The 18,455-nt window shown below is 40.4% G+C and overlaps 2 protein-coding genes and 1 non-coding gene across 3 annotated transcripts; 1 reads left to right on the top strand and 2 right to left on the bottom strand.

Annotated features, from left to right (window-relative positions):
• Positions 1-1,427: 1,427 nt before the first annotated feature.
• Positions 1,428-6,254, bottom strand: LOC148297599 (uncharacterized). Its single transcript, XM_088247709.1, has 3 exons — positions 5,591-6,254; positions 2,148-5,494; positions 1,428-1,976 (listed from the first exon to the last, which is right to left on the bottom strand). The coding sequence occupies exons 1-3, from the start codon at positions 6,252-6,254 to the stop codon at positions 1,428-1,430; spliced, it is 4,560 nt and encodes a 1,519-aa protein (XP_088103835.1).
• An 8,065-nt stretch (positions 6,255-14,319) lies between these two features.
• On the top strand, positions 14,320-14,426 carry LOC148297598 (small nucleolar RNA R71). The gene has a single exon (XR_015833272.1). It is a non-coding gene; the product is annotated as a small nucleolar RNA R71 (small nucleolar RNA).
• Positions 14,427-16,796: 2,370 nt separating this feature from the next.
• Positions 16,797-17,774, bottom strand: LOC148297597 (uncharacterized). The gene has a single exon (XM_088247708.1). It carries the CDS (start codon positions 17,772-17,774, stop codon positions 16,797-16,799), a length of 978 nt encoding a protein of 325 aa, XP_088103834.1.
• Positions 17,775-18,455: the final 681 nt, after the last annotated feature.

Genomic DNA, 18,455 nt, shown 5'->3' with positions numbered 1-18,455 from the left:
GATTATTCAATTTAATTGGGGATTACCCAATTAAATAGAATGTTACCTAATTAGGTTGATGATTGATTTGATTCCTATGAATATTCTTAATTAATGGAGGAGTTACCTAATTGAATTAGGTATTGATTTGATTGCTACCCTGATTAGGGATTTGATTTAAATCAAATAAATCAAATCCCTAATTAGTCAAATCTCGCCAAATTGGGGAGGAATAATTCCCTTCCATCTACGGAATTATTCCTCTGAAATCCTAGCCTCCGAGGCCCCTATAAATACCTAGCTACATACAAGGGTTCAGGTACGTCTAAATTCCTACTGAAACTCGGCAGAAATTATCCTTCACAAACCCTAGCCACCATATTCTTTCTCTCCCTCACACAAGGCTCTGGCCTCCACACACGGCTCCGGCTACCCAGTTTTCCTTGAAATACCCAACCTAACTTAGGCATTGGAGGGCCTTTGGCCAACACCCCCCGGGTGTGGTCCTTTTACTCCAATTTGTTTTGCAGGGAGAGAGAGGTGGGAAGAAGACGAAGGAATCTTTAGGCGAATATTCTCGCGGGAGGAAATTTGCTCCCACAGTACCCTCAATCGTATGAGTCACCGAACATGCCAATGAATACAATACGAATGATGAAAGTATTTGCTAAATCACTAGGTCAACATGGAACACTTGATGACTTATCTCAACTATTCGCACATTAGCTTTTCTTGAGAAAATTAAATGGTCAACCAAAATATATGAAAGTTGTATATCAACCAAGGTAGCACGTCATATCTTTTTTCAGACCTGTTCTCCTTTTTCCAAGGGAATTGCATAAAGCCAAGAGATCAAATCTTGCCTAATCAGGTTTGATTCTTTATACAATTTAGTTAGCTTATGCATGCTTTAAAATAACTTCCAATCCCATCAATTTATACAAGGAAACAACATATATACCAAGATGAAAATAACGAAACCAAAGAAGACGTGCTCTCCAAGTCAAAGATGAAAAAGGATATTTTAACTTAAACCAAAATAAGATCCAACTAGAAAAATAATCTCAAGAGATAGAATCTAATCCTATTAAAAATAGGACTAATATAAAAGCATTTGAGCGAAAATAACTCCAACTAGGAATCCTATAATGAATGCATGATTATGTAATGATTTACCTGAAATCAAGTTCCTCATATCGATCTAGTCATACTTTGAAAATATGGAATTGAATGTGTTGCGCCAAAACTTCCAGTAAAAGATATTCACACACTAATTCCCAACCTATGCTAGAGTCTAGGAAATGCTAATACAATTTTCATACTAACAATCTCCCTCTTTGGCATGTCCTAAACAAAATACCTATTACAACTCAAAAGAAATTACATGGGATTTTTTTTTTTTGATGAGAAAAGGGGGTTAAAGAACCCCAAAGGAAAAAACACACAGATTACACAACATTTATCAAACGGGTCTTAGCAACCCCCAGCGAATCATCAATCAACAGGTTGCCAATCCAAACAGGGCTATCATCAAGGTACCAATACCCCATGTCAAGGTTGTGACTCCAAGTAGCTAAACCATCTGCAACAGAATTCCTCTCTCTATAAATATGTTGAATGTCAACCCTTCTAAACTGGTTCATGATCCTCTTGCAATTACTAACCAGGCCAGCAGTAGGATGAAAATTATCCACCTCAGCATTCTGTATGAGTTTCACAGCAATAGCTGAGTCCATTTCAATAACAACATCATCAACATGTTTTTCCATAGCAAGCTTTAGGCCAAAAAACAAGCCCCATAACTCAGCTTCAAGAATTTTTCCTTTCCCCAAATTGACAGCAAACCCACCAAGCCATTGTCCTAGGTGGTCTCTGAGAACTCCTCCAGCACCAATAGCTCCAGTACTTTCTTTGCGGGATCCGTCCACATTTAGTTTAACCACCCCCAAAACAGGGGGAATCCAAGCCAGCATGACATGCACCCTATCAATATTATTCTAGATGGCAGCAGTAGCTTTAATCCATTCCTTAGCATCAGACAAAATTATTTTTCGCATATTATAAGGTAGCGGTGCTTCATTTTTAAAGATAAACTCATTCCTCCATTTCCATATGTGCCAGCAGATGAACACAAATAAAATTTTCCAGGGGATCTGAGAGGAATGTACCTTAGAGCACAGGTTGTTTAAAAGCCAAGGGTGTAACTCAGCTTGGTAGAAGGAGGAGTCAAGAATATTAACAATAAATAAATTCCACACTCTTCTTGCTCTAGGGCAGTCCCGCAGGATATGCATGGTTGATTCAATAGGCCACTCACAGATGTTACAATCCGGATTTGCAGTTAAATGCCTGTGAGTACGCTGTTCATTCGACAAAATTTTTTCCTGGAAAACCAACCAGAAGAAAATTTGAATCTTGGGAGGGATTCTGAGTTTCCATAGCACTTTCCACCAAGGATGTAACCACGCTGTCCCTTTGAAAAGTAAGTTGTACGCCGACTTGACAGAGAACAACCCATTAGGAGTAGGTTTCCAGATTTGGCAGTCCTTTAACCGCCCCCCAAAGTCAGCAGGACAATTTATAATTTTCTGGACCCAATCCTCAGGAAGCACACTTTGTAGCTTTTCTACATCCCACCAGCCATTAGTAAAGAAATCTGAGACAGCAACATTCAAATCTCTATCAGGAGTAGCATCCACATGGTAGATAAGAGCTTCATCGCATAACCATTTGTCTTTCCAAAAGTTGACACGATCTCCTTTTCCAAGCCTCCAGGTCAATCCTTTATCAAGAATTTGAGCACCAAATAAAATCCCCTTCCACGTGGGAGAGCAGTTATTCGTAGGAGTCAAAGGAGGTTCACAAAAGGGATGACCCTTTAAGTATTTTTTCTCAAAAATCTGAGACCACAAGCCCTCCTCCTTCTTCAATAATCTCCAGGCACTTTTAGCTAGAAGGGCTTGGTTCATATGATGAGTTTTCTTGAAGCCAAGACCACCATGGCTCTTAGGTCTACTTGCAATGTCCCACTGACATAGATGAATTTTCTGTTTCTTGTCACTGCCTCCCCAAAAAAAATTCCGATTTAATCTATCAAGATCCCCACAAATACTCATAGGCAGTTTGACAGTTTGCATAGCATAAATAGGAATAGCAGAGGTGACAGCTTGGATTAGAGTTGCTCTACCTGCAATAGAAAGTACTTTACTTTTCCAGGATGCAAGTTTAGCGTGCATTTTCTCCACAAGCTTGCAGTAGGTGGCCTTATTCACCCTAGTGTGCAACAGAGGCATCCCCAAGTACTTGCCTAAATTATTTGTGAGAGGTGAGCCAGAAATAAAACTGATTTCAGCCGCTAACTCCTTATTAGTATTCGGGGAACAGTAGATAGCTGATTTCTCAAAATTGACAATTTGGCCCGAGGCTTTGCAGAAAATCTCAAGGCATTGTTTCATGACTCTAGCCTGCTGCGTGCTCGCTTCAGCAAAAAGAATCAAGTCGTCGGCGAAGAACAAATGGGATACAGCAGGCCCAGTTCGAGCAGAATTTACTGGTTTCCAAGTACGCTTCTCTACAGCATCTACAATGAGATGTGATAGTTTTTCAATACAAAGGACAAAGAGATAAGGTGAGAGGGGGTCACCTTGTCGAATACCATTTTTAGGAGTGAAGGTCTCAGTGAGTTCCCCATTTACACACACTTGATAAGTGACCGAAGAGACACACTGAAGGATCAAAAGAATCAGATTAGGTGGAAGCCCAATTTCATTAAGAACCATTTCGATGAAACTCCAACTAAGTCTGTCATAGGCTTTAGACAGGTCGATCTTCCATGCTATTAAGCCTTTTTTGCCCTTAGTATGCCTGAATTTATGCATGAGTTCTTGAGCAATCAGAATGTTGTCAGTAATATGTCTTCCAGGAACAAAGCTAACTTGATGAGGGCTTATGAGCTTTGGCAGAATAGGCCTCAATCTAGCAACAATCACTTTAGAAATAACCTTATAGAGAGTGCAGCAAAGGCTAATGGGTCTAAAATGCATCATAAGCACAGGATTTTCTAGTTTAGGAATAAGGGTTATCAAGGTAGCATTCAAACCTGTGGGAATTCTGCAGTCACTGAAGGCTTGGGCGACCATCTTATAGATATCCTCACCACACAACTTCCACTGATTTTGATAGAAACAAGCAGGGAACCCATCTACACCCGGGGTTTTCAGGCCACCAATGTTGAAAAGGCTATCCTTGACGTCGCTGATATCAATATTAGCCCCCAAAGAAGCTAGATCATTCTCCATAATGCTGGGAAATAAATTAGGCATAGTGGGTAAGTTGTAATCCCGGTGGTTCTCAGAGAAAAGGTCAAGGAAATAATTCACAGCAAGGTCTTTTATACCATTAGCATCCTCCACCCAAATACCATTATCCATCTTTAATTTTTCAATTCTGTTTTTTCTTCTTCTGATGATGGTAGTTAAGTGGAAAAACTTGGTGTTTCGGTCCCCTTCTTGCAGCCATTTCACTCTTGATTTCTGCTGCCAGAATAAAGCCTCTTGTTCCAAGACTGCATTATAGTCCCCAATTAGAGAATTTTCCAAAAGGCTGAGGTAAGGATTAGGCATGTGACACAAAGCTTTTTGGATACCATTGAGTCTAGCAAGGAGCTCGGCTTTCCTTTGCTTCAAATGGCCAAACACAGTATGGTTCCAAAGTTTGAGGGGCTCCACCAGACTACAAGATTTCTCCAAAGCAGACCCAGCATATTCTTTCCACAGTCGAGAAATAAAATCACGAAAATGATCATGCTTTAGCCACATAGCTTCAAATCTGAAAGGCCTAGAGCTGGGGCAGGACGCAATTCGCGATTTGAGGCAGATTTTAATAGGACAGTGGTCAGACTTGGTCTTCGGGAGGTGGTGCACAAAAGCTTCAGCAAAATACCGCCTCCATTGAATGTTGCAAATACCTCTATCAATTCTTTCAAAGACCCTTTTGTTGCTCCAAGTAAATTTGGGTCCAGAAAAACCTAAGTCGATCATATCATTTTCATCAAACCACTTTCTAAAACCCTTGAGTCTGCATAAAGGAGATCCCCCTGCTTTATCATCTAGGTGAAGCATATCATTAAAATCACCAGCAACAAGCCAAGGCATTTGGTGGCAGCTGGCAATAAAATTGAGATAATCCCACAACTTATCCCTTTTGGTAATGCAAGGACTAGCATAAATAGCAGTGAAGAGCCAGGTATGTTGGCCCGGCCAAGACACAGCAGCAGAAATAGACTGGTTGGACGTGCCAAGAATCTCAACTTTCACGTTGTTTTTGTTCCACAAAAGCCAAAGACCACCAGAGAAACCCACGGGGTCTACCACCTCATAATCAGTAAAACCCAAGGAGTGAATCACTTTGAGAGCCTTGTTTCCACCAATCCTTGGCTCACAGACAAAAAGAATATCTATATGGTGCAACTTAATTAGCTCCAGCATAGTAATTCTAAATTTGGTGCATGCTGCACCTCTGACATTCCAGCATAAAATATTCATTAAAAACGAGAGGAGACAAGCAAAGTCACCTAAGGTGTTAACCCAGAATTAGAGGTCTGACGTCTTACCTCCAGCCAAAATGGAGGTAATAACTGTCCCAGCCGCATCAAAAAAGTGATCTTGGCCTTCAGAAAGGTCCATACCTTCCACTTGATAGAAATCATTAGGATCAGAGGATGTCAAGGAAACTTCATTGTTAATATTAGGCTTGATTGCCCCTGCCAGCGCATCATCCTCAAGGTCAATATTTGGCGGTTGGTGTCCAAAAATGAATCCATCATTTTCCTGTGGGACATTCTGGTCACTCCCACCTATGGTCACCGGATCACTAGCTGGTCTCAGTTTGGACAAACTTTTACCACTTGACACAATCTTCCCTTTATTCAAAACTCCAGCCTGTGTAACATCCATAACACTTACATTTTGTTGATTGAAGTGTGCCCCTTTGGAGCTAGAAGCCATGTGATTATTTGAGATTTCTTTCAAGGCCGTTCTTGCACCAGCTTTAGGAGTCTTAGATTTAGTCCATACCTTTTCATTGTATTCAAAAACAGACCGTGCAGCACCCTGCGTTCTTGTAATAGGACCATCATCCTTTGCAGTATCAGTCCCAGAGTTTTCGCCCATATTTCCCAGCACATCAAAACGGGATCCTTGATTCTTAGGGGCGAAAGTTTGTCCATCCGAGTTCTTTAGGCCATTCTTAGGTTTCCTTCGAGGTGGAACGTTCATCCACGGGCCTCTCAAATTCTCCACATCTTTCTCAGAATGTTCCGCCCTGTTGAGCCTATTCCTAACAACTAAAATGAGTTATTAAAAATAGAAACTTCAATTCTCGCAAGTGCACGAACCATTTATAGTATAGCTTATGAAATACGAGGTCGATCCCACGGAGAATGGTAACTTGGTTGCAAGTTAAACTACTTAGAATGATGGAAAAACTGAAAACAAAGAAACAAACTAACTAACAATTGGCAAGGTCTAGGACAGAATCCTAGCACCACACACGCACTCGAATGGGGGGTTTTTGTTGTTTAAATGAAAACAAGAGAATGAAATGGAAGTGCTGGAAGTAAACAATGGCAGCAATGAACAAGTTGTGAAACAATGATTGAGAAGTGTTAGAGCCTTGGAATCTACCACTAGTCTTCCTATCCAAGTTATGAATGCATAGAAATTGACTCAAGCTTCATTAACAATAGATTATCGCATACAAGCCTATGGTATCTAGGTGCAGGATGCATGATTCTCCTAAGGCATGTAATTGTGCATGGTATCTACACAACACGTGATCTCTAATATGCAACCTAAGCATGGTATCTACTTAGAATAAAGCATATAAGAGTCATTAAGTTCCTTGAGAATATGATAATCACACAAGTCCTAGAACATGGTATCTGTCCTAGTCAACCTATGGTTATTAACCCCTTGAATGATTCTTAGGCCATTCATGTGTTGCTTGTGAAAGGAGAGTAGAATTGGTGAATCTAAACCCCTTCCCAACCTGTGCTAGATGCATAAAATCCTAGTTAGCTACTCCAAGAAAACATACATCAAGCACATAATAAGCTGGAGATTAACAACTTGATAATGAAAGCAAGGAAATCAATTAACTATGAAATCATCCATAACATTGAATATTCATGACTAGGGCTTCATCCTAAGCCCTAACAAAATGGATTAGTTAAACATAATTATGAATACAGAAGATAAGAAATACATAGGTAGAATAAAGAGAATAGAAGAACTAGCTGGTGGCAGCAAGGTAGTTTCCAGGACAGCTCCCAGCTCTCCCTCCTTTGCAGCTAGCTCTCTCTCTCTCTCTTTTTGGTGAATCTGAATGTGTGTATGGAAGTAATGGATGAAGTGAATTGTGTCTGGGATGTGGAATGGAAGTGGTATTTATAGGGAGAAGGAAAGGGGAATTCTGAATTGAATATGACTAATGCATACAACACTTGTATTTAGATAATCAGAATTGGTTGCTGCACTAATAAATCCCACCAGCAGCCATAGGTCATCTTCATGTCAGCATGATCAAGCATCCATCCAGAAACCAATAGCTCATGCCTAGCTCACCATGACCAAGCATCCATCAGCTCATCCTCATGTCAGCATGATGTGTATTTTGATGGGCTCACGGATTGGGTTTGGCTGAATCCAAATATGACTTTAAGATATCCATTTTGAAGTTCAGAATGTCTCTGATCCAACCACACAAGTATTGGCCCAATCCAAGCTCGGATGAAGAAGATAAGTCCGAAATGAACTTCTAACTCAATATCCAGTTTTTGCACGTTTTGCACCATTTTGCTTCAAAAGCAATCTCTTGCTGCCTTCAACCTATAGAACACACAAACATAGGTAAGTGACTTGAAATAAAGAGAAACTAAACAAAATTACTAAGTAACGAAGGCATGCAAATGTGTGAAATTATGAACTTATCAAATACCCCCAAACTTAGACTTTGCTAGTCCTCGAGCAAACAAAATAAAACTACAACTTAGAAAACAGAAAATAAGCAGCTAGCCTTCCAAACAATATCCTCAAAGAATCATCAAAGTATATGGTTCCAAAGAAACACAACAATCACAATCTAAGTTCCACACATGATTCAAGAGTGTGCAAAGCTTACAATGACATCCTTAAGTGTATTGTGTGAATGCCAAATCATAACAACACCTGCAACTCAAATAAGTACATGCGCACACACTTAAAGCACAATCAAGAATTTCGAGCCCCATAAGCTCATTATGAAATCAGCTCTCCACAGTAATACCACACATTACCAAGGATCAAAAGGACTTTACAAGGGTTGTAATGAGGCTTAGGGTAGTGGTTGAATGAAAGAGGAGACATGGAGATATAACAACATTTTGAGCACAACTAAAGCATAGGTAAAAGCATGAGAGATTACTGAACTTTGTAACAAGCAAGGAACACATACATGAGCAGATTTTCAACATAATTTCAGCACCTTCAAATGTGTTATTTGGCCTAATTTTGTGGCTCTTTACCCTAGATCACCATGATCTTTCCTTATAACACCCTAGGGCCGTGACTACATTGGTCACACTTCATTACCTCTTTTGATTAGTTAACAATACCCCAAAACTTATTTCTTTTCAACACTTGGGTTACAGCACTAATGACTCACTTTTGCTCCAAAAACCTTGCAATCTTTATGACTCTCCTTTAAAGATAGCTTTAATTGCTCAAAGAATAGGTAAAGATAAGAAACAGAGATTTATTATGGTAGAAATGGTTTACACAAAGAAAGGCTTAACGTTGGCTCAAATGGATTGACTAGGGATGAATACATGTAGAGGGATGGTTAGAAAGGCTCAAACGATTTAAACATGGCCTAAATCACTTCCTAAGCATTGTATGGCAACAGAATGTCTCAAGAGATATTCAAATAAGTTCTAGAGCATGAAACCAAGATCATGAAATAAGCAGAATTGCATAACATCTCCAAGTAGCAAGAAATTGGACTAACTTGGCAAAGTGCTCAATAAGTGCAAGGATGGCATGCAAGACAAAGTTCACTCAGAATCACACATAGGCCTTAAACAATGACTATCAATTTCTGAAAAAACCATATTAGTATTAAATCCAAGTCTTATCATAGGTGTTTGGAAGGATAACGAAACAACACACAAAATCCTGCGTTATTAGACACTAGACACACTTAAAAATTTTAAAATTTGACAATAAAACAACATAACTGAATCCTTCCCCCCAAACTTAAATGAAACATTGTCCTCAATGTTTAGAGTATAAGAACAAGCAATGCCTCATAAATGAAAGGAAAGAAGATAAGGAAAAGACATAACCAAATGTTAGAGTTCAGAAAACAACTCCCCTTTGAAGCAATTAGGACGCAAGCAAGCTCCTTGCACGTTCTATCTTCTCCTCATCACCTTGGGTTGCCTCCCAAGAAGCGCTAAGTTTTATGTCTTCAGCCGGACGTCCAAACTTTGGTGAGCTTCAAGAGAGTGGTGGAGGCTCCTTGAGTGCTTGAGACTCAATATTGGCATCAAAGTTGGCATCAAAGTAAGGTTTCAACCGATGTCCGTTCACCTTGAAGGTGCTGCCATCCTTAATATTTTGAATCTCCACTGCGCCATGATCAAACACATTAGTAATAACAAAAGGGCCAATCCACCGAGAACGAAGCTTACCTGGGAAGAGCTTAAGGCGTGAATTGAATAAGAGAACCTTCTGCCCTTCCTCAAACGTCTTCCTAAGAATCTTCTTGTCATGATACTGCTTTGTTTTCTCCTTATAAAGCTTAGCGTTCTCATACGCCTCATGTCGCAACTCCTCCAACTCATTGAGTTGAAGCCTCCTCTTTTCACCAGCAGCTTTCATGTCAAAATTGAATGCCTTGATCGCCCAATAAGCCCTGTGCTCAAGCTCCACTGGTAAGTGACAAGGTTTACCAAAAACAAGTCTATATGGAGACATACCTATGGGGGTCTTATAAGCTGTCCTATAAGCCCACAATGCATCCTCCAAACGCATGTACCAATCCTTCCTTGTGGTGTTCACTGTCTTCTCAAGTATGTGCTTAATCTCCCTATTGCTTATCTCAACCTGCCCACTAGTTTGAGGATGGTAGGGTGTTGCCACCTTATGCTTGATTCCATACTTCTTCAAGAGTGCTGCAAAAGCTTGGTTAACAAAATGGGAGCCACCATCACTAATGATTGCTCTTGGTGTGCCAAACCTTGTAAAAATATTTCCTCTGAGAAAACTGATCACAATCTTAGCATCATTAGTTCTAGTGGCAATGGCTTCCACCCATTTGGAAACATAATCGACAGCAACTAATATATATTCAAATCCATAAGAAGTAGGAAAAGGGCCCATGAAATCAATTCCCCAAACATCAAATATATCAATGACTAAGATATTAGTGAGAGGCATCTGATTTCTAGCATGCAAATTACCCATCCGTTGGCATCTATCACATGAAGCACAAAATGTATAAGCATCCTTAAAAAGGGTAGGCCAAAAGAAACCTGATTGTAGCACTTTGTTGGCAGTCTTCTTTGCTCCAAAATGGCCTCCGCATGCATGGGAGTGACAAAACTCTAGAATGCTCTTAAAATCACCTTCAGGCACACACCTTCGAATTACTTGGTCCGGACAATGCTTGAATAGGTATGGATCATCCCAAAAGTAGTATCTTGCTTGCTTCCTAAGCTTGTCACGTTGGAATGTAGATAACCCTGTAGGGAGTTCGTTAGTGCATAAGTAGTTAACAATATCAGCAAACCAAGGCAATGGATTAAGAGAATTCAAAGCACAAATAGAGAAGAGTTGCTCATCAGGGAAGCTTTCACGCAATGGCAGTGAATCCTCCTCTTCATTAGATACATGCACCAATCTACTCAAGTGATCAGCCACCACATTCTCACTTCCTTTCTTATCTTTTATCTCCAAGTCAAACTCTTGCAACAAGAGGATCCATCTAATGAGGCGTGGCTTGGCATCCTTTTTAGCTAACAAGTATTTCAATGCTGCATGATCAGTGTAAACAATGACCTTGTTAGTAATCAAATAAGATCTGAACTTCTCTAAAGCAAATATGACAGCTAATAACTCCTTCTCTGTAGTGGAATAGTTGAGTTGGGCATCGTTGAGGGTTCTACTAGCATAGTAGATGGCATGTGGCTTCTTATCAACTCGCTGCCCCAAAACAGCTCCAACAGCATAATCTGAGGCGTCACACATCAGTTCAAAAGGCAAGCTCCAATCCGGTGGCATAATGATTGGGGCAGTTGTGAGCATCATTTTCAAAGCATTGAAAGCATTCTCACAGTTTTGATCAAACACAAAATCCATGTCCTTGGCAAGGAGATTGCACAAAGGCCTTGCAATCTTAGAAAAATCTTTAATGAAACGCCTATAGAAACCTGCATGGCCAAGGAAAGAACGTACTTCTTTGACAGAAGTAGGTGAGGGCATAGAAGCAATCAAATCAATCTTAGCTTTATCTACCTCAATTCCATTACTAGAGATGACATGACCAAGAACTATGCCTTGGTTAACCATAAAATGACATTTTTCCCAATTAAGCACAAGGTTATTTTGTTCACATCTAGCCAACACCTTAGATAAGTTATGCAAACATTGATCAAAAGAATCACCAAAGACAGAGAAGTCATCCATGAATACCTCAATAAACCTTTCTACCATGTCGGAGAAAATGCTCATCATGCACCTTTGGAAAGTGGCTGGGGCGTTGCAAAGACCAAAGGGCATCCTCCTATAAGCAAAAGTACCAAAGGGACATGTGAAGGTTGTCTTCTCTTGATCTTCTGGGGCTATGGCGATTTGGTTGTAACCTGAATATCCATCAAGGAAGCAATAGTGGCTATGGCCAGCCAATCTCTCAAGCATTTGATCAATAAATGGAAGAGGGAAGTGATCCTTGCTTGTTGCTGTGTTGAGCTTCCTATAATCAATGCAAACTCTCCAGCCCGTGGTCATCCGTGTTGGTACAAGCTCGTTTGCTTCATTCTTCACCACTGTGATACCTGATTTCTTGGGGACAACTTGTATTGGGCTCACCCATTTACTGTCAGAAATAGGGTAAATAATACCAACATCTAAAAGCTTCATTACCTCTTTCCTTACCACCTCCTTCATGTTTGGATTGAGACGTCTTTGGGCATCCCTCTTAGGCACTGCATTGTCCTCCAATAGTATCCTATGCATGCACGATGTTGGGCTTATGCCTTTGATATCTGCAATGCTCCATCCAATCGCAGTTTTGTGCTCTTTTAGAACCCTCAAAAGCTTCTTCTCATCATTTGGTTCGAGGTGTGAGGCAATGATAACAGGTAGAGTCTCACTCTCACCTAAATAAGCATATTTAAGGTGTGTTGGCAATTGCTTTAATTCCAACTCCGGTGCCTGCACAATAGAAGGTAAAACCTTATTAGTAGGTGCGGGTAAAGATTCAAATTGGTTTGCATACCTCTTTCCCACTTCTATGTAGCTATCCATGCTGCAAACAAGCTCAAGAAGTAAAGGAGAGATCACAGCCTCTAATCTGTCCACTTCTTCTTTCCTTATGCTTTGTGTAATGCATGCTTCAATAGGCTCCAAATAACTCATTGGCAGTGCTTCTTTCACCATATTATCAATTGCATCAAGCTGGAAAACTTCATGCTCATCACTTGGAAACTTGGAGGCTTCAAACACTTTGAATGCTATTGTCTCATCAAACACGTTCATAGTCAATGTACCCTTCTTCACATCAATAATTGCACCGGCAGTTGCCATGAATGGACGACCAAGAATGAGTGGTAACTGATTGTCATGAATTGGTGCTTCTTCCATTTCCAACACCAAGAAATCAGCTGGCAAAATCAGCTCTTCTACTTTCACCAAAACATCTTCTAGAATGCCCCTAGGGTACCTGATAGTTCTATCTGCCAATTGAATGCTCACAGATGTGGCTTGCAACTCACCAAGGTTAAGTTTCTCATAAACATGATATGGCATAAGGTTAATGGATGCACCAAGATCAAGCAAAGCTTTTTGAAACTTAAAATCACCAACTATACAAGGTATAGAAAATGAACCTGGATCCTTTAGCTTTGGAGGTAGCTTTCTTTGTAAGACTGCACTAACCTCTTCACTTAATGCAACCTGTTCATGCTCTTTGAATCTCCTCTTGTTAGTGCATAGATCCTTCAAAAAATTTGCATATTTTGGAATCTGAGCAATGGCATTGAGCAATGGGATGTTGATTTGCACTTTCTTGAATATTTCCATTATCTCATCCAAGCCTTGATCTTTCTTTGACTTTGATAACCTGCTGGGAAAGGGTGCAATAGGCCTAAAAGCATTAGATGAAATTGGAACTTGATTAGCATTAGATGATACCTTAGGGCCTGTGCTCTTTCCAAGAGAATTGAGGGGCTGTTTGGTGGAACCTGTGGGCTGCCCTTGTGGTGGCTGAATGATCTCCACGTTTTCTCCATCTTCTTGCTCTTCATTGGCATCTCCAACCTTATTATCAACTTGTTTCCCACTTCTCAAGATGTGCACTGCTTTAACTTGCTCATGATGCCTTGGATTCACCTCCGTTTGGCTTGGAAAAGTTCCGGATGCTCTATTGCTCATGGAGGATGCAATCTGCCCAACTTGCACTTCTAGTTTGTTCACTGCATTTTGAAGATTCTGATTGGTTTGCATCTGTTGCCCCATGAACTTCTTGAACATGTCTTGCAATTCTCCCATTTGATCACCCCTTTGCTCTTGTACTTGTTGGGGAGCTTGCTGGAATTGCCTTTGTTGTATTTGAAATCCTGGGGGAGGTCCTTGAGATTGTTGCACATTTGAATTATTGCTCCACCTGAAATTAGGATGATTTCTCCACCCCGGATTGTATGTGTTTGAGTAAGGATCATTCTGAGGATTCCTTCCTTGAAGGGCATTTGCTTGCTCTAGCATGTGCTTTGCAAAAGATTGGTCTTGAACTTCCTCTTTGCTTCCTAGAGGGCCAGTCACTGCCTGTTGAAGCAAAGAACACATAACATCAAGTTTTGCATTAATCTCATTATTAGTACTTACCTCAGAGACCACAGCTTTCATAGGAGCTCCTCTTCCTTTATTGTAGCTCCATTGTTGAGAGTTGGTACTCAAAGATTCAAAGAGAGTAAAAGCCTCATCTGCTGTTTTGTTCATCAGTCCTTCTCCACTTGTTGCATCTACCATCATCCTTTCGAAATCAAGCAAACCTTCATAGAAAGATTGCATTTGCATCCAACTCTCTATATTGTGGTGTGGGCAAGAACTCATCATCTCCTTGTACCTCTCCCAGCATTCATGAAAAGCTTCTCCTTCTCTTTGTGTGAAACCAAGAATTTCCTTTCTAATCTTGTTAGTCTTTTGAGCTGGAAAGAATTTCTGCAAAAACTTATTAGAAAGCTCATCCCAAGTACGAATTGAAGCATTAGGCAAAGAGTATAACCATGACTTAGCCTTATCTTTTAAACTGAATGGGAATAGCCTCATCTTAATCTGCTCATCATCAAGTCCTTGAATTTTGATTGTAGCACATATTTCAAAGAATTGCTTAACATGCATGTAAGGATCCTCAGTGGTATTACCATAATAAGTTGGAAGAAGATGAATCATACCACTTCTAAGCTCAAACCTGTCAATTGTGAGTTGAGGATAGACGATGCACTGATCAGTGACTTTGGGGATGGAAAATTCACGCAGGGGTTTCCTAGGTTGGACAACAAGCGCACCACCTCCTTCATCATTATTGTTGTTGTTTGGAATCTCTGCCATCTTGCTTGAACCTTCAGATTCGTAGCTCTCAGATTCAGCACTTAAAGAACTATAATTCCTCCTCAAACCAACACGTACAGCAAAAGTTCCTGGTGAAATTGGCTCAGAATCAGATTCGGACATATATGCACACACAAGAAACCAATTAGTGCCTTCAAATGGAGATAACAACTAAAAAGAAAAACAGAATACAGAAATAAAAACCAACGAAAACAAAAACAAAAACACTCAAAGTAATCTAACTATAGCACCATCGTTACCGGTTCCCCGGCAACGGCGCCAAAAACTTGTTGAGCCTATTCCTAACAACTAAAATGAGTTATTAAAAATAGAAACTTCAATTCTCGCAAGTGCACGAACCATTTATAGTATAGCTTATGAAATACGAGGTCGATCCCACGGAGAATGGTAACTTGGTTGCAAGTTAAACTACTTAGAATGATGGAAAAACTGAAAACAAAGAAACAAACTAACTAACAATTGGCAAGGTCTAGGACAGAATCCTAGCACCACACACGCACTCGAATGGGGGGTTTTTGTTGTTTAAATGAAAACAAGAGAATGAAATGGAAGTGCTGGAAGTAAACAATGGCAGCAATGAACAAGTTGTGAAACAATGATTGAGAAGTGTTAGAGCCTTGGAATCTACCACTAGTCTTCCTATCCAAGTTATGAATGCATAGAAATTGACTCAAGCTTCATTAACAATAGATTATCGCATACAAGCCTATGGTATCTAGGTGCAGGATGCATGATTCTCCTAAGGCATGTAATTGTGCATGGTATCTACACAACACGTGATCTCTAATATGCAACCTAAGCATGGTATCTACTTAGAATAAAGCATATAAGAGTCATTAAGTTCCTTGAGAATATGATAATCACACAAGTCCTAGAACATGGTATCTGTCCTAGTCAACCTATGGTTATTAACCCCTTGAATGATTCTTAGGCCATTCATGTGTTGCTTGTGAAAGGAGAGTAGAATTGGTGAATCTAAACCCCTTCCCAACCTGTGCTAGATGCATAAAATCCTAGTTAGCTACTCCAAGAAAACATACATCAAGCACATAATAAGCTGGAGATTAACAACTTGATAATGAAAGCAAGGAAATCAATTAACTATGAAATCATCCATAACATTGAATATTCATGACTAGGGCTTCATCCTAAGCCCTAACAAAATGGATTAGTTAAACATAATTATGAATACAGAAGATAAGAAATACATAGGTAGAATAAAGAGAATAGAAGAACTAGCTGGTGGCAGCAAGGTAGTTTCCAGGACAGCTCCCAGCTCTCCCTCCTTTGCAGCTAGCTCTCTCTCTCTCTCTTTTTGGTGAATCTGAATGTGTGTATGGAAGTAATGGATGAAGTGAATTGTGTCTGGGATGTGGAATGGAAGTGGTATTTATAGGGAGAAGGAAAGGGGAATTCTGAATTGAATATGACTAATGCATACAACACTTGTATTTAGATAATCAGAATTGGTTGCTGCACTAATAAATCCCACCAGCAGCCATAGGTCATCTTCATGTCAGCATGATCAAGCATCCATCCAGAAACCAATAGCTCATGCCTAGCTCACCATGACCAAGCATCCATCAGCTCATCCTCATGTCAGCATGATGTGTATTTTGATGGGCTCACGGATTGGGTTTGGCTGAATCCAAATATGACTTTAAGATATCCATTTTGAAGTTCAGAATGTCTCTGATCCAACCACACAAGTATTGGCCCAATCCAAGCTCGGATGAAGAAGATAAGTCCGAAATGAACTTCTAACTCAATATCCAGTTTTTGCACGTTTTGCACCATTTTGCTTCAAAAGCAATCTCTTGCTGCCTTCAACCTATAGAACACACAAACATAGGTAAGTGACTTGAAATAAAGAGAAACTAAACAAAATTACTAAGTAACGAAGGCATGCAAATGTGTGAAATTATGAACTTATCACGCCCCCATAGCAGTATCTGAATTTACTTTCCCTTGTCCAGAGCCATGTTCTCCAGTCACATCTGCAATTGGCTTCTCCTTAAGCCTACAATTTTCACGCTTGTGCCCATAGTGCCCGCATAGATAGCAAATATCTGGTAGGCCTTCATATTCAATATTATACCAAGTTTGGTTTATCTGGATAAAAGCATCCAAAGGTTTGGATAAATCAAGTTCAACACAGAGGCGAGCAAATTTACCTCTGTTCTGGCTAGTAGTGAGAGCATCAATCTTTAGAAGCTTACCCAGGGTGGAGCCAATTCTCTTTAGTGCCCAGACATCAAAACATTCCAGTTGGATAGCAGAGACTCTAATCCATGCCGCCATTCGGGTTATATGGGCTGTTGTAGGACAGAAACCTTGTTTCCATTTTTGAAGCGTTAAATATTGCCCAGCGATAATCCAAGGCCCCTCAGTAAGTACGTAGTTCAGGTCCTCTTCTAGATCAAATCTGACAACATAAAAGTCGTTCACAAGGTCGACCAATTTCCAGTTACCCTTGAGACTCCATTTCTGTTGCAAACGGTCGTGGATATAATTGTAGGTGTGCGAGCGGCCTAATAATTTGATGATTAACGAATTCTTCCACGGTTGACAAAGCCTGTTCATCGCTCGATCTGAGAATTGAATGCTTGGTCCTCTATCACCCCGTGAGATCACCACATCCTCAACATCATTGAGATCTTCATAATCCAATATTAGGGACTCCACAGCAATACCTGCGTTTTTAACCATCTTCACTTTATTCATAAGCTTATCACGAAAGCTTCCAGATTTCAGATTCGGCGATGTATTCAAACCCGCCTCAACCCCAGGCACCGGTGCCGACAACGGGTCTGGTTCAACAGCATTCTCTACGTTCAGATCTTCAGAAGGGCGAGATCGCTTGGTAAATCGAAAATTTTCCATCGGGAATCCAGGAGAACCTTCAGCCATGGTTCGATTCACTAAATACCTTATGGGATCAGAGAGAAGGGTGCAGCTTGGCTGAGGAACCACCGAGTGCGGCAGCTCTCAGCCAGGAGAGTTCACGAAAAGAGGACTTCTGAAAAAAACTTTTCAGCATGCGCGTGAGGCGCGTGTCAGCTTCAGCTTGCAATCGTGTGCTTTTGCTGGTCCATGTTTGCTTGCAATGCATTTTAAATTACATGGGATTTAACAAATGAAATCCTACTCTAAACCCGAAGCTCTGCAGTTTCCTATGCTTAACTAACTAGCAGTTATGGATGGCACCTTCCAGCGATCTCTGGTGCCAAGAGTCCTTTGGGTCTGGGCGTGATGCAGGGTTGAAGGAGAGAAAGCGAAGGGTTCTGGTCTGGCGCACGCGAGGAAGAGAGATCAGAAATAGAAAGAAAGAAAAAGGAAAAGAAAAGAAAGAAAAAAAAAATTATTAAAATAAGGCATATTTGATGGAAGCGTACCTGGGGAATATGAAAGGCTGCTGGAAGATAATCATGACGGCACACACGCGGGAAACGAGAAGGTCACGTCGACAGTAGGGTTTGATTATTTGGCCCATCTCAATATTTTTCTCATGGCCCCAATAATCAAGGGGGCTAATGTTGAGGCCCAAAAAATCCATGGTTGGGCCCGAATAAATTCCCGGCCCAAGACGAC

This window comes from Prunus avium, chromosome 1 (genome assembly GCF_965620075.1).
Source record: "Prunus avium chromosome 1, drPruAviu1.hap1.1, whole genome shotgun sequence".
In the NCBI taxonomy this organism is placed as follows: Eukaryota; Viridiplantae; Streptophyta; class Magnoliopsida; order Rosales; family Rosaceae; genus Prunus; species Prunus avium.
This window is presented reverse-complemented; position numbering and strand designations above follow the sequence as displayed.